General features: G+C 45.1%; 1 protein-coding gene across 5 annotated transcripts in view; it reads left to right on the top strand.

The window, feature by feature from the left end:
• LOC147758689 (uncharacterized) overlaps positions 1-15,294 on the top strand; it is a 65,454-nt gene that overhangs the window by 8,103 nt on the left and 42,057 nt on the right. For 2 of the 5 annotated variants that reach the window (XM_086993351.1, XM_022817252.2), the window contains exon 2: positions 6,299-6,431. The exons of the other annotated variants lie outside the window; for them this stretch is intronic. In XM_086993351.1, coding sequence (XP_086849477.1) covers positions 6,299-6,431 — 133 coding nt within the window. The remainder of the gene's footprint in view (positions 1-6,298; positions 6,432-15,294) is intronic. 5 annotated transcript variants of the gene reach the window in all.

Genomic DNA, 15,294 nt, shown 5'->3' with positions numbered 1-15,294 from the left:
GCCTGACCGCTAAATCCTCTGCCTTGATATTCCTCCTTGTGTGTCATCTACGTCGTTTCGAGCGCCTGCGCTCCTTGTTACCTTCCGTCCCAGTTCATTCGCACCCTTTTTGATTCCCTACCACTAGAATATAATATGTAGACTGACGCCAACGTTAGCCAGTATAGTTACCTAGCAAGAGACGCCAAACTAGATTCATCGACCGGTAGTGGCAGCTATAGCTAAACTAGGGCGGAGAGAGGAAATTGGGTGTTAGGGAATTGGAGGTGGGCCTGGGTGGCGGACGGGGATAGGGCGATAGTTGTACTGGGAAGCTTGTGCGATAGTCTGTAGGGATAGCCCCCAGGCTGCCTGTGCAGTAGAACATACAACATCAGATGAAGAGTCGGGGCTGTGGAGTAGAGGAAACGTACAGCTTGGGTGCGCTGGCCCGGCATGAGCGGTTGAGGGCGAAGAACGTTGAGAAGGGTGGGGAGTTGCGACAGACAACTGTGGATGGCTGAGTGCTGGCCTGGCAGAATGCTAGTCGGATGGCTTCAGACAGGCTCAAGCTACTATTTGGCCAGCTCCTCTTTGAAGCTGTGTAGCTTCATCGGACGATAGCTGATGGTGGTGGTGGTAGTTTGGCAATCTACCGTTTTGGTGGCGGCGGCGGTAACCAGTAGGGCAGAGGGCGTTCGGGTGAGGGCACGTGGTTGTTGCACACTTATTGCCAACGTGGCGACAGCGGCAGCAGCAGCGGCGGCTGCAACGGCAGCAGCCGCGACGCCTATGAGTTCTTTAGCGCCTGCCGCTGCGGGACTGTGAGACATCCAGCCAAAGTTTATAGCCGTGCGCTGGCTGAGCCTAGGACAGGCGCCGCATCGCGCCTGCTTGCGGGCGCCGCTCCAAGACCGCCCTCTCCCCTCCCCATCTATCTAGCTAAAGCAATCCTACCTTCGTTGGCGAATCTGAAGGCGGGCTTCTACTCGGGCCCATCGTGAGGCCAGAGAGGTCGCAGGTCGGCGTACGTTCTGGGTATTGCGGTGCCTGCCCACATTCAAGTAGACTGCACAAGAAAGGCCTTTACGATAGTTAACTGTATGTTTGTTAGTTTCGTTAAGTTGCGAAGCGGGTATGTGTATGAGTGTCGAAAATGGGGGCCGAGTCTGTGTGTCCCTAAGTTCGCATGCGGGCTTAGTGAGCAACACACGGCAAATAAAGGACGTGGTCATGATGCACGAGGTATGTATGAAAATATGCTAGCTCTTCTCGAAAGGAAGGTTAGTAAAAACATTAGTCATTGCACTAAACCCAGCCCACATGTATTGCGATAGATGTATATTTTACATGGCTGGAGTTTGCGCAAACGGCAAAATAGCGAGGCCGCATTGAGACCGTGGTTTCATGGTCGAAACGCTGGTATAGTTACGCTAATATTAGGATACCTATGCGAGCAAGACCTGCCAACCGCGTATAAGGTTGAAGCTTGTACGACAGTTGATTATGTCCGTCAAATTATTCGACTTAACCAGTAGTAAAATGAGATAATCCGTCAGTACTACCTATCGCAGTATGCAGAAGCGCACATCTTCCCGTTCCGTTATGGCGGCTAATATATTGTTTCGCTCGTAGCCGTAAAAGTAACAGGTAACAACTGAGAACCATATTGCCGGCACAGCGGACATTTTGTGTGAGTCTGTCCTCTCTAAGTGAAACGCCGATTACTATCGTAGAGTAGTGGCTCCCCGTCGGCTTGTCTTTTTCTTGTTTTCGTTGTAACAATGTCTTGTTTTAGACAAAATGATACAGTTGGTGATTGTTATTATGATTACTAGAAAGACCATTTCAGCTGCACTGCAAGAGTTCTGTTCACTCATATCTGGCCACCGGCAAAAAACGAAAGGTCCGCGTGATCTACACCAGCTAACCAATAGAAAACAGCTATTATAGTTACGAGTCCTATACCAAAGTTACCAACGGCGTGGGTAGTAAAGAAACGGTATTTATCTTAATAAGAATCACATAGCGTATACAGTCGTCAGTAGCTCTATCTTTACCGAAAAATGTGACTAAATCGGTTACGCAATCATCACATTTGTTCGGGTCGAATTTGTGTGGTGTTTATTAACTTAACGGGATGCAAAAAAATAAAAAGATAGAATATATTGGAAAGAATTTCGAGGGTCAGTGACATTATGAGATATAGAACGCTTACGCGCTATGCTGATGTAGCAATAACGAAAGGAGCCAATCGCGTTGAAATGCTAGCCTTTGGGGCTCAACTCCGAACAAATATAATACTTGTCTCTGAATAATGTGCATGTGAATGTGAAGGTATAGGTGTGTGCGTCAGAAGCAATCGAGGGTTTACTAATGTCTGCTTTGACATCTCTTTATATACAATGAATACGCAAAGCCTTATTTGCAGCTGGTGTCTGGTCCGTGTGATTGACACACGGGTCATTGCGGAACTCCCTCTCATGAGCCAATCCTGTACCTATTTTGTGACATAGGGCCGCTCTAGTTCCACTCGCAAATAACGGTCCTGGCTGGTTTCTTCACTCCGTTGCTTCTATTGCAGTTGCCAATGCAGAGAAGAAACGAGAGAACCATTTAAACGTGAACGGCGGCCCCTGTATCGCTTCTATATGTTTATCATATTAAACTATTCCGTATCAAAAGTAACATAGCAAATTATAGCTCTCGAACTTTTTTACAGACGTTGTTCCCTTACTTGCATGCGAAATATGCACCGTTATTATCTATTACCTTCTGCCATTTGGATAATAACTTCATTGTTCCGTCGCTGTAGAAGTCCGAACTACGGAAGTTTAGGAGCCAATTTTGAAATGTTAGTATCTGAACTATTCTCCTATGAAGAGGCCGTTTAAATTTTTAAAAAATAGTAATATGTGGGGACGACCTTTGGTGTGAATAGAACATATGACAGAGGTTCCGAGTGTCATTACTATATTTTTGCCGTCGTGATTCTTGCGGTACGAAGTCGAGCGTTGTCCTGCACTAAAAGCTCTACTTCGTTGACTAACATTAGTAGAGTTCGTATGCTTTGAAATGCGCGGGTGTTAGTATTCAGGTCTGATGCTCTGGCTTCCGCCTTCGCAAGAGATCTTCTACGAGATTCAAATAAATTCAAAATTTTCTTGCCGGGTTTTTGACAGAATGATTTTTCTAGTAGTAGAATCTTCACCACATACAGTTCCATGCAGCGAACTGTCTCAGCGAAAAAAATACCTCAAGGTAAAGATAGCTCATAAACCGCTGAGTTCACTATACCTCCTTCGCTAAAAGCCCGAGCGGCCTTTAGGTGAATAAGTGACTTCACAGTTTTAGGAGGAACACAGTGTACAAATGGATTTTGAGTCGAATCATCGAAAAAATTGTGTTACCGTCGAATATAACATTAATGGTTGTCGCATCTCATCTGCATTATCTATATAATACTGACATTACGAGTGTCAGGCTTCGTTAAACTTCATATGTGTTCAAGATCTTAATGCATGATCTATGGCAGGCGTCTCTTCACACCTCGCTTAGTGTCGTTTCCACTTTTCAAAGATACTGGATCGTTCCGTGAACGACGTCCTCCCCAATCAACTTGGCCTTTTGGTGGATTTGTTATTTATTTTCAGTTTAGCTAAACAACGACGACAACGATGCACAAGCGTCTCAGCGCTTAGTTTTTGAGTCTCTCTGTTTGCCTTGCCTTGCCATGCCATGCCATGCGAGGATAACATGCAATGCTGAGCGGAGCAGGCGACAGGCCCAACCACAGCGCAAACTGTGGCCTCGACGTGGTCAGCGCTGAATGCTACTGAACAGATGGTGGCGGGCCCGTAGCAGATGCTTATGGAGGACTGGGAGGGCACTTAATTATTGCAAAACAGGATACACTTTACGAGAGCATCAGCCACCCCACCGCCATCTGCATTGCTTCACCCCATAGTTCGTAAACCCTCGCACCCGGCCCACGGGCCACTCCAGCGGTCCATTGCCTCTACAGTTCGGCTTCTCGTCAACCGATACAGGTCCATCAGCCTGTGGGGATTGGAAATCCGCCACGACTATCAGCGACTCCCTGGGGGCTTAAGTTGAGCCGGAGCGGCGGCTGCTGCTGCTGCTGCTGTTATGACTTGAACGGGAGGGTGGATAAAAGGGACTGCTAGGCCGCCTCTCTAAAGCTTTCCACTACAACTGAGACGCTGCTGAGCGCGCTGTACACGTTATGTCTGGGCTCATACTGCTACCATCGGCACAGCTCCTCGGTTGGATTGACGCCACTCGATGGCATTGAACTAAAGGAGAGAGCGGAAACAGCGAAAAGCCGATTGTTAAGCGGAGGAAAATGGGAGTTGCATTTTAGGCGGTAGCAATGGGGTTGATTAAGGGGTACGATGAATAGGTTCTAAGGAATGACCGGCGGTTGCCATTACGTCAGCTAGTCGTAGTAGGAGTTTCGTAGGAGAACCAAATAAGCAGAAGAAGGTCGCCAGCAGCAGTGCTGCTTGTGGATAATAGGGTGGATTAAACTGAGACGATGCTAGCGTTACAAGCAGGTCGAACCCCCCTGTAGAGTGCGAGATAGCTAAAACTTGTACATTTTACACACATACGTCTTAAATTTGACTGCAAAACCTCTCCTCTAATGGGAAACCTAATTTGAGCGCTTTTAAAAATTCGAGCTGTTGATTTGCATAATTGGTTTGTCTTCCATATTTGCGGAAATACAACCACGAAGGCTTTAAGAGAGATTTTTTGTAATTATGAACGCCGTGTCAACCGCTAGATCTGACAACATTGATGATCTATTGTTATTGTACACATTCTATCTTCAGCTGATAACTTTTTTAACAATTTTATTATCGCCACAGAGGTATTTTGTAGGGCAACGCTGATGTAAAAAATCTAGCAAAAGCTAGGGTGCCTTGGGGCAGCTATCGTGATCGAGTGATTCATTTGAGATTTAGCTTCGTTCCAACGTACGCGTTGAATACATAATCAACTTGCGTTGACAATGAAGTGAAGAAACACAGAAAATTAGACACTTACAAATAATTATTATGTAGTTCTACAGTGTCAGCATTTCCCACATTGACACAATCGCATCTACTAATTGTTGTTCAGGGCTATTTTTTTCATTCACTCGAGAGATTTTTCTTTCTACGCGGTACCCGTTTGCCAGCCCAGTAGCGCTAAAATATAAGCCGGTCGATTGTGTTACACGTTCGGACTGTCTGATCGGCTCACGGTACTTAGCGCGGGTAGCTGCCATAAGTCTTTGGCCAGCTTAAATGCTAGAAGGGTTCGCAACGTTGTGTCCTGCCCGGGTCTGCCAGCTTTGCTACCTTTTTGCTTGACGTATGACATTTGAGAAAAAGGTTGAAGAAGGGATGAATGTGGGGCCAGCAGGCCAACTGCGGCAACCGATATGGTTGATGAACTTACTGCTTGAATTCTCTGCGAGCCGTTTACTATTCAGAAGACGGAGCAGATTATTGATCTGCGAGGCAAAAAGTCACTGATTTATATCGAACCTGGTTGCCGTTAACGCCAGTACTGACCGCTGCTTACGCTGAATTTATTTGTATTTGATCAAACCATCCTGTCATTTGAACCGAGCATTTGCATTGGTACTCTGTCTGCGGCTTTCTGTTTTGTTTTTTTTTTGCTAACTTTTCCTCAAAGCTATATACGGTCGATTAATAATCTTCTCCAATCGGCCTCACATCCGATCTATTCAATAGTTGATTGTAAGCTCAATAGACGCTATAAAAAGGCACGCACTCTTCACATGGTACACGAGAAGACTGTATGATATACTGATTAGCCATCCAGAATGCGTCGTATACGTGTTTGACTTTGTGGTCTGGTACACGAGTTTCTTTTTAAATTAGTTCGGGCATTGTCCTCTTCTCTCATCGTGATAATTACTTTTTCCATCACTATTACTCTTTGTATTATTGGATTCTTTTAAAAAGCGGACCTTGTAGTGGATGACATCTGCTTACAAGATGTGTCCGTATTTATTGATGCTACTGCTGCCGCTGTAATTGAGGTAGTGTTATTTGACAGAGATGGACGAACGAGCCAATCGTCAGTTACACGGAGCTTCTGATCCTTGTCGTCAAATGCGTACACGTAACGCGTTGCTTCGCGACACGCAAGCTGAATGTAATGGTAGTAAGAAGAAAATAATTGAAAAGGCTCATAGGGCGAATTTGAGAACCGCTGAAAACCATGCTGGGCTTGAAGAGAATGAACTAGAAGGGAAATTAAGCCAGACGATATCTCATTTCAGATTCGGCTATATTTGATCGGCCGGGCTGGACGAACGCCACATGGTGTCCTTCGTGTTGTCGTAATGGCGCCGCTCTGGCAAATTGTGCCCTTACAAGCACCACTTGCTTCCTCGATATCGCGAACATCAAACAGTAAACTCGACGCTATCTTTTTCTGTGCTAAACGAATGCCTTATGTCACGTCCCGCACGAGAATATATATATATATATATGTATACTCGTATATCCGTATTATTATTTCTGAAGCAACTATTGCTTATTTACGTGTGGTGGTATCTTCTTTCTTGCTGCGCCAATAGTCGCACGGTGCGCTAGTGGTGTTCGGCGGAAGAACTTTAACTAAGGACCTGTGTCGGCAGCGGCGAGAGAGTATAGAGGCCACGCCTTGTAGTATTGTTGTGATGATGATTCTTTTGGTGGTCGCAGGAGTCGGCATGGCTTCGCTGCAGGAGGCCTACTGATAACCTGACTGCACCGGATACCGACGGCGTCTGCAACGATGCTACCACTAACGCCTCCGCTGTCGCCACCGTGGCCGCTGTTCAATCACAAACTGCATCAAAGAGCATTTGACTTTTTCGAAGTACTGCTACTGCTGATGCTATCGTTGCTGTTCGACTTCGTCTGCCACTAACGGCACTAGCAGCGAGTCAGTGGCTAGCCAGCTATTTGTCTACCCCATCCACCAGGTCACTAGCCCGCAGCCAGTCAATTAGTCAGTCGAAACCGGTGGTGAATGAGCCAGCATGGCGTTCAGCCGACCGTGAGTCGTAGCTGTAACGGCGGCTGCAGCTGCCCAGAACAGTATAAGGGACTGTCACATAGTATTTGTTAGTTGCTTTCATAGCCGATGCCGCTTCCGCTGCTACGGAGTGCTGAGGGCCTCGAACAATGGTGGTGACGACGGCGGCGGCGGCGGCGCCAGCAAGCAAGCAAACGAAGAGAAACGTACAAAACTCTACAAACAGCTTCGAAAGACAACAGTGACAGCGTTAAGGCCTTCTGCGATCATCGCAATCGCCTCATAGAAGAAACACCAAACGGACAAGAGATTTCTTCTATCGACCAGGGCAGACGTCGTTGTTCCTAGGACATGCAAGTGAGGCATGGGCTTCCGAGGGTTTTATGCGCTGCTGTCGGTCCTATTGATAGAAATGGCGCTCCGAATCTTCATCTTAATCTAGGTTAATCCACACAAGCTAGCTCTTGTATCCTTATCTTTTATAACTTTTGTAACGGGCGTCAAATGCCACTTCGCTATCACATCCCTGTCGCAGAACAAGCAGCCGCAGCGCAGTTGCCGAGTGAAAACATATTAATTAGTACCCTAGTATACTTTTCTAGTAGATGTTAGACAGACACGACGAGAGGAATCGCGAATTAAAGGACGAAAAGCCGGTTTCTTTTGTATTTCTGCCACTTACTGATTCATATCCTATGAAGCACTTCTGACTTTTTCCTTTTGTGAGGGAGTTTAACCCTTGTGGTCTGAATATATTTCAACGGATGTTCATATCTATGGCTCTAGTTAACCACGTTTGGTAGCTTGAATCCAGAATCTTTACAATGCGATGTATGTATAGTAGATTTAATAGAATTTTATTTACTATCCCAATGCGAATTGCTGCCCAATGGTCACTTTTGTGCACCGAGTAGAAAAATCAATTAATCCATAATAGGTGTAGAAATCAATGGAGTAATAAAAAAATTTAAATAGCGCTTTGACACCTGTAAACAAAGAAGTATTTTTAATCAATTTACCCGCCTCCTTTTTGCCAACCTTCTCATTTCTGTAAAATAATCGGTATCATCAAAGTACGACACTTGCACAAAACAACGTTTTGGCACACATTTGCCCCAACTCGCAATGTCTAAGTGTATATTATGTTTATCCATAAAATTCAATCGTTGCTATGCCAGTTATTTAAGTAAAAATATAATATATAGATAAAAATTTATGATTTTAAAGCGCTTCACTGAAAGGGATATGCTATCCTATCTAAATACACAGGCTGCAATGATGTACGTTCGACGCAAGAAGCACTCACGTATGTAACAATGAATGAAACAATTTACAGTGGCAACGTAAAGCGGTGGCACCTTCTCAAGTATAAAGAGTAATCTAGTATCGACGGACCCTTTTCCAGTTGGTAACGTAACTGACCTAGTGAGTATAAATCCTGTTTATTTGGACGGTCAAAATTACCAAAAACCAAGTAACGTCACTTTGTGTCCAGCTTCGATGCTACTGCAAGCCTAAGTACCGAGGTGTTTTGTCTCCATTTCAATATCCCAAACGATATATAGTCAGTATCTGTAAGCGAAGTCTTAGTTTTTCAACATGCGTTCAACTGGTGCTGCAAAAAATAACCGTAATATGGTCCTATTATGTTGTGTTTACAACAGTTCTATGGGACAACTCGAGCCATTATTGTTATTATTACTGTTATTGCACTTATAATGAAAATCAAATGTTCGACTTCACGAAATCTTACGAGGAAACGGGTTATATACGTTACGCAAATCTATTGCGTTAACGCAAACGTCTGCTTGAGTATACTAGCAATATATCAATCTGTCAATTTTTCACTTTGATGTTCCATAAACATTTTCAGCGTGCCGCCTCCAGTTATTTGGTCACGACGTCATTTGTGGCACCTCTTCCGTTAGTTACGTACATTAACTGTGTAATGTTATAAATCAGAACCACGAAGCCATGTAACACCTTTACACAAACAGAAAACAGCGGTCGGTACCGAATATATACTTATTTCCCTATACGGAACGTACTAGACAGTTAAACTACTTCATAAGCACGTAAATCAAGGATTTATTTTATTATTTAGCTATTTTTTTGGCAAGAACCAGCTGGCTAACTTTCGACTGGATTCCGGGTTCTTACTGTCTACTTTGAACACGTTCGATGGCCGTCCTTAAGAAGGAGTTGAATATTCTATTCTATTTTTTTAGTTTTTTGGAAAACCTGACGTCTATTTGCTTGAACGCATTTTTTAGGCTCTACTATTTTTTTACTACTACTGAATTTTTGGCTTTTTTTTTTGCTTTACATCTGCTTACCCAGGATCAACACCTCTGACATCTCTGCTCATATGACTACGTCGTATTTACTATTAATTGATCGTTTTACCCCATTTCTATATTATCGTTATGATTATTATTATTACTACAATGACTATGTACTACTTCGACGGCACGAAGGGCTTTCTCATGCCGGCTATGGAAGACAGACTGTCGTTTCTAATAATATCACATAATCTTCGTCGCTCGAACTATCGAAGTACACAATTTCTAACCAAAATATTGCAACTGCAACTATCTCGCCGGTACCGTCGTTGATCTTGCCTTCTGTTAGCGGCGCACTTCTTGCGTCAGCGATATCCTTTATCTCGCTGGTTCTGAGCATCGCCGTTGACTTCTTTTGGTTCTTCCACTAAAGCTGCGCGCACAACTCGCGCGTTTATGTCGTGTGTGTCTCTGCCTGAGTTCCTTTGTGAGCGTGGAGTGCCCCGTGATGTAATCGAAGCGCTTCACAGTCCTTGATTGTCGCTCATCGCTTTGGAGGAGGCATTGCCCTCTGCCCGTCAATCACTGACTAGTCGAGCGAGCGCCAACGCTCTCTGGGCTATCTCTCGTTCTTTTGAGTGAGACTTTGAAAGGCGCCTGCATTACCACAATCAACTCCAAACGCAGCCAGCAGCAGCGCTGTCATCATCATCGTCCCATAGACGGCAGTAGTGGTCGCAACTGCGACGCTACGCGACTTTACTCAGCGTGTCAGTAATGCTGGTTACGCTGTTGCTGTTGGCGATGACTGTAGCCGTCGTGGTAGTCGGTTCTATTGTGGCTGCAGCTGCTTCGTGCGTCAATCGGCCGCGAGCGAACTGGGGGAACTCAACTGAAAGGAGGGAATAGGGAGGGGAGCGTGGGGGAGGTTGGGGGCTGCAGCGGGAGCAAGAATCAACGAACGATTCGGATCGGTTGGTGGATGATTGCTAATTTGGTTCGCTCAGTTTGACGCTGACTTCGCTGCTGCTTGGCTCTACGGTTCGCTTCTACTGGCTCTCACAGCAGAACACGGCCTTCAGCCGTCAAGGCGCCAAGGCCCAGAAAGGGAGCGATGTCGGAGACGACGGCTACGGCCGACTAATGGCTAGCGTAGACACAACTAGCCAGTCAATCAAACGAATGGCTAGCCGGTCGTCAGTTAGATTTATAATAAATTGTACTATATACCACTATGATTACTATTTTGCTTGCGTATTCTTATTGTCCTTATCATATCATCGATGGTGGTGGTGGTGGTGATGGTGGTGCTGCTGCTGCTGCTGCTAGTGATGGCCGCTGTCATAATCATCATCATCCGCAGCAGCAGCAGCAACAGAAACAACATTTTCGTCATTGCCAGCAGAAGCAGCAGCGGTGACATGAGAGGACCCGATCGATCCTGGCCAGTACCGTGACGAAGCTGCTAGACGGTCGCGTCAACGCACCACGTAGAGATTATTATTACACTACGACTGTGATTGTAAAGTATCACAAATAATAGCTATTCGTACATGCGGCGTGACGACGGTGTGAAGATGGTCAGCAAGCAGAAAAAAATAAGTGAGCTAGCTAGAGTAACAGCAACACGGAACCAGTGCAGATCAGAGGCGCATGGCTGACTCGAGTATGGCAACCTGGCAAAGGGTTGCTGCCCAAACATAACGAAACCGATCAAATCAACTATTGCAACAACGACAACAAACGTTGGCGTCCACCACATCGGTAACAAACCGATGCTTAACGCGGGGGATAGCGAATGAAACGAGACCACGAAGGAATGCAATGCCCAAAAAAAATGGCTGCCAAGTTTGAAAAAACGCGCGCGCAAAACGCAAGGAGAGTAAAAAACACAATGGGATGGAATTGAAATCATAAATGAAACGAATCTACACAAATAGCAGACACTGGAAGGGCGTCTTGTGGTAAGACAGGCAGTTGGTTGAGCTTTTGCAGAGAACGACAGCCGAGAATCCAAAAGAACCGAAGAGACGACGAAAACTAGGAAAAGCTACCATTTTCAGGGAACAGAAATTGACACTCGACGTGTTCTGAGCGGCGGCAGCAGAAGCAGCAGCACCGCCTAATGCGACCCAGCTAATGCAGTGCAATATAATACTGATTGCGATCAAAGTCTTATTGTAACATGGAATAATATATGATTCTGATAACTAACCGATCTGCTACCGATGACTCATCAATATTATTATAACTAACCTTAACGCGCTAGTTTTTGGCGAGAACGGGTAAGAGAGCAAGCCTTAACAGCTAACTTGGAATACAGTTTCGAGGTGAGCGCAGTAGAGTTATAACAAAATAGATAAATTGCCACCGTCTTCATGGACAGGCATCGACGGTCAACGTTCTTTTTCATCTGTTACCGCTGCTGTTGTTATTCAATAATGTTTTTATATAGATAATGATACTTTAACAACAATAATGTTTGGGCGCGAACATGCACTGCCAATTGGTCGTGCCGGTGCTGCCGCCCGTGCGATCAGTAGCCATACGACGACGGCTGCAGAACAGTTTTTTTGTCCGCCTGCCATCATCGATTTCGGTGAAGTGCAGCGATGAGTCAGAGAGTAAGTGGGGTAAAGAGAGTGAGCGCAAGTGCATCGGAACGGGCATCCTCAGTTACTGGAAGTGTCGAACGGATACCAACAAAGCTTGCGGTCTGTCAAGTATAGTGATGGCCGTCCACACAGATATTCGGCGTGTGTCACCGTCGCAGTAGCACGGTCGTAAGACTAGTCACATGGAGTATACTTTTCTGGCTATAAAGGAAGAGTTGTCACGATGGTCAGTCACGAAATGTCACGAAGTAATTGACTCCTCCGTACCACCAACATTATCGGCGTTGTTGCGACCACCTCTTACAACATAACCGTATTCTAGCAGGCTGTTCTCATGACAGGCGCTTATCAGGACATAAGCCAACGGAGCGGTTCAAGAAAGCCACGGCAAACGTAACCATACTATAAGCCTGTGCTAAAAGTACTAAATGATATAGCCGGTTTTTTTTCGGTTCACCGCTCCGTTTTCAGCTTTTGCTGTGCCGTGCCACGCCACTTCTTGCCAAAAAATGCCTTCTTATTTGATTCGTACGCTTGCTATATGTCACGGTTTTAGTTAGTTTACTTGGCACAACGATCTCGCAAACACGAATGCGACGGCCGAAGAGGACGCCTCTAGGGAAGCGCTTACATACTCAACGGCCAGTATCTCGTCAGTAGTCTCATCTTGAGAGCGGCCATACCTGTGTCTGTCTATTTGTATAGGTTAGTTAAAGAAAATATTGTAACCGTGAAATGTTCGTTCTAACCACGTCTTCATAGAAGCCGGCTGCGGTATTGTTCAGTTATGTCATTGATACAAATCTGTGTCGTTTAATTTTATCCTGTCACACGCGTATCGACAAATATTCAAAAAAAAAAAACATTAAGAGAAGCAGTACTCCGAATATGTCGATACAATAGAGCAACGATAAGCTGATGCCAGAGGGGCAAACTGAAAAACGCATCTTTGGGTATCTAAATTTTGTTGTCTGACATGATAGTGTTTTTTTTAAATGATTTTGCCTTTAGTGACTATGTATTTACCAGAGGTAAGCATAATTCTGCGTTACCTTGGCGAAGAAGCGTTTGGCATCGATCTTGCCTCGTAGCGTCAACAGGACGTCATACTACTGACACTGATTGTATCTGCTACGTCAACAATAATGTTAAACGAAGGCAAGTTTGTGCACTTCCTATTCTTGAGGTTTGTTGGAACGTTGTAATATTGAAATAATGAGTAAATGTATTGTCTCACATAGGCTTAATATCACCGTCTGTTCTAAATGCAATGTTCCTGTTATAAACATCGTATTTCGAACAGCTGGTGGAATTACTCATTTTGTACCAGAACAAAAGAGCGACTGAGGTTACAACGGCAAATATCATTTAATACTATGATTGATAAATATTGCGAAATAAAAAAACGCCGATTTGACTCGGTGTCGTTCACGTTCATCCAGAAATACCCCTAAACCTGATTTTCTTATTACGGTATCCTTGACATACCTTGCACGCTCTGAACTTTGCGGTTTAGTGCATAAACGGTAGTTTATAAAGGCTAGCATCGGTTTGCTGCACTGTCGCAGATATTTCTGCGTGTGGCATGTCTATATATATATATATATATATATATATATATATATATATATAGTTAGCGACTGAACAGAAGCGGCGTACTCTCGGTTGAAGATTACGTACCTTTGCGCGTCCACGAACGCGCGTCCTTGTTCTGCGTCACGTTATTCCGTTGTTGCCAGCTGTCGTGGGACGAATTCTCAGAAGATCACTTATAACTGTTGGTTTTTCCCTCGTTGCGCCGTTGCCGCATTTTCTATGTTTGCCGTTGTCGGCAAACCACATCCCGTCGCAGACGTACAGATGCGGGCGAGTATCGAGCGGCTTGGGTATGGTAAAAGGGAAGATACGAGCGAAAACCTGCAGTGGTCTTCATTTTCTGACCGTCCGTTTGTTTGTACGGACTGTGTTGAAGAATCTGATACGGTACGATAAACGATTTAACGGACAACATTTAACAGCAATAACCCCCAGCGAAAGCACCCAGCAGGAAAAAAAAGCCAGCACAGTTCGGGACCTGCTTCGTTTGTTACGGCAGCAACGGCTATATATGTGGTTCTGCTTTTCGCCGACGTGAGCTGACAACCCTCTTCTACTAGGGGATAAGGGCAGGGCCGTCGGCATTCTCGATTTTGTGCCATAAATAGAGCACTTCCACGGGTGTCGCAGCGGCGACCACAGAAAACTTAACTTGTACGTAAAATAGATACAAACGCCACATAGCAACGGAAATAGAAGAGAAGAAGGCGAACCGGGAAAAAAGACGTAGTTATAGACGCTAAACAGAAGACATGAAGAGCACAGAAATAAGTACGCCTAAAGAAAAGTGTACGTGCTGGTCATTTACTAGCACAGATTATTAGTAGCTCTTCCATATGTTGAATCGAGGCCTCGTTAACAACTAACGTTTGTAACACTAGCTATAATTGTTACGGCGATTGCAATATATATGCATATGCAGATTTCCTTTCAAATAGAACTCACTCTTTTAGCCGCCGTCCACCAACAACAACAACAACAACAACAACATCGGCAACACAGGAGCTGCACAACGTCTTCTACTCTAATCAGCAGCGACTGCCGGCCGAATATGGTGGTAAAATTTAATAGACTATTATTATTATGGCAAAGACGACGGTACATAAGCGTACAGACGAGAAATGGTTACATCTGCAAATTTTACTACTACTGTTATCAACACCGAACGCGACTGTTTTGGACACCAAATATCAATGTTCATACTAAATCGTCGATAGCTGAGAGGCTAACGCAGTGGAATAGCGCGAACGTAAACGTGCACATACGCACGACGAGTAAGAACGACGACAGAGAACTAGTCCGGATCGTTCGGCCAACCAGGCAAACGGCAGCTTCGTCAATAGAGACAGCTAAAGTCGCCGTTCCGTTTGGTATGCCAGAAGTCGAAAGTCGACTTTTTCGTACCGATCAGCCAGCAGCAGCACTACCGCCGCCATTACGCCGGTAGCATTACTCAAACGGTTGCTACAGAAGACGCGTAATATCAACGACGTTTCTGTTTTTAAAAGAAAAGTCGATGCAGAAACTGAGAAAAACCAAGGCAGAGAAAAATGAGATAAAGATCGGGCAACAAGGGCGAAAAACGAGGTCGCTAGCTGACTGGCTGATTTTTATGCTCGGCCTAAACCATGCCGTGGAGCGCGGCGGTGGCCGCGACCACTGCGCGATTTTTGTTGCAATCTGTAAACTACTTGAATCTGAGGGAGATATGGGAAACCAAGGGAGAGTTATAGGGGAAGACAGGGTTGCAGAAACAAGTC

This window comes from Varroa destructor, unplaced genomic scaffold (genome assembly GCF_002443255.2).
Source record: "Varroa destructor unplaced genomic scaffold, Vdes_3.0 BEIS01000001.1, whole genome shotgun sequence".
Classification (NCBI taxonomy): Eukaryota; Metazoa; Arthropoda; class Arachnida; order Mesostigmata; family Varroidae; genus Varroa; species Varroa destructor.
This window is presented reverse-complemented; position numbering and strand designations above follow the sequence as displayed.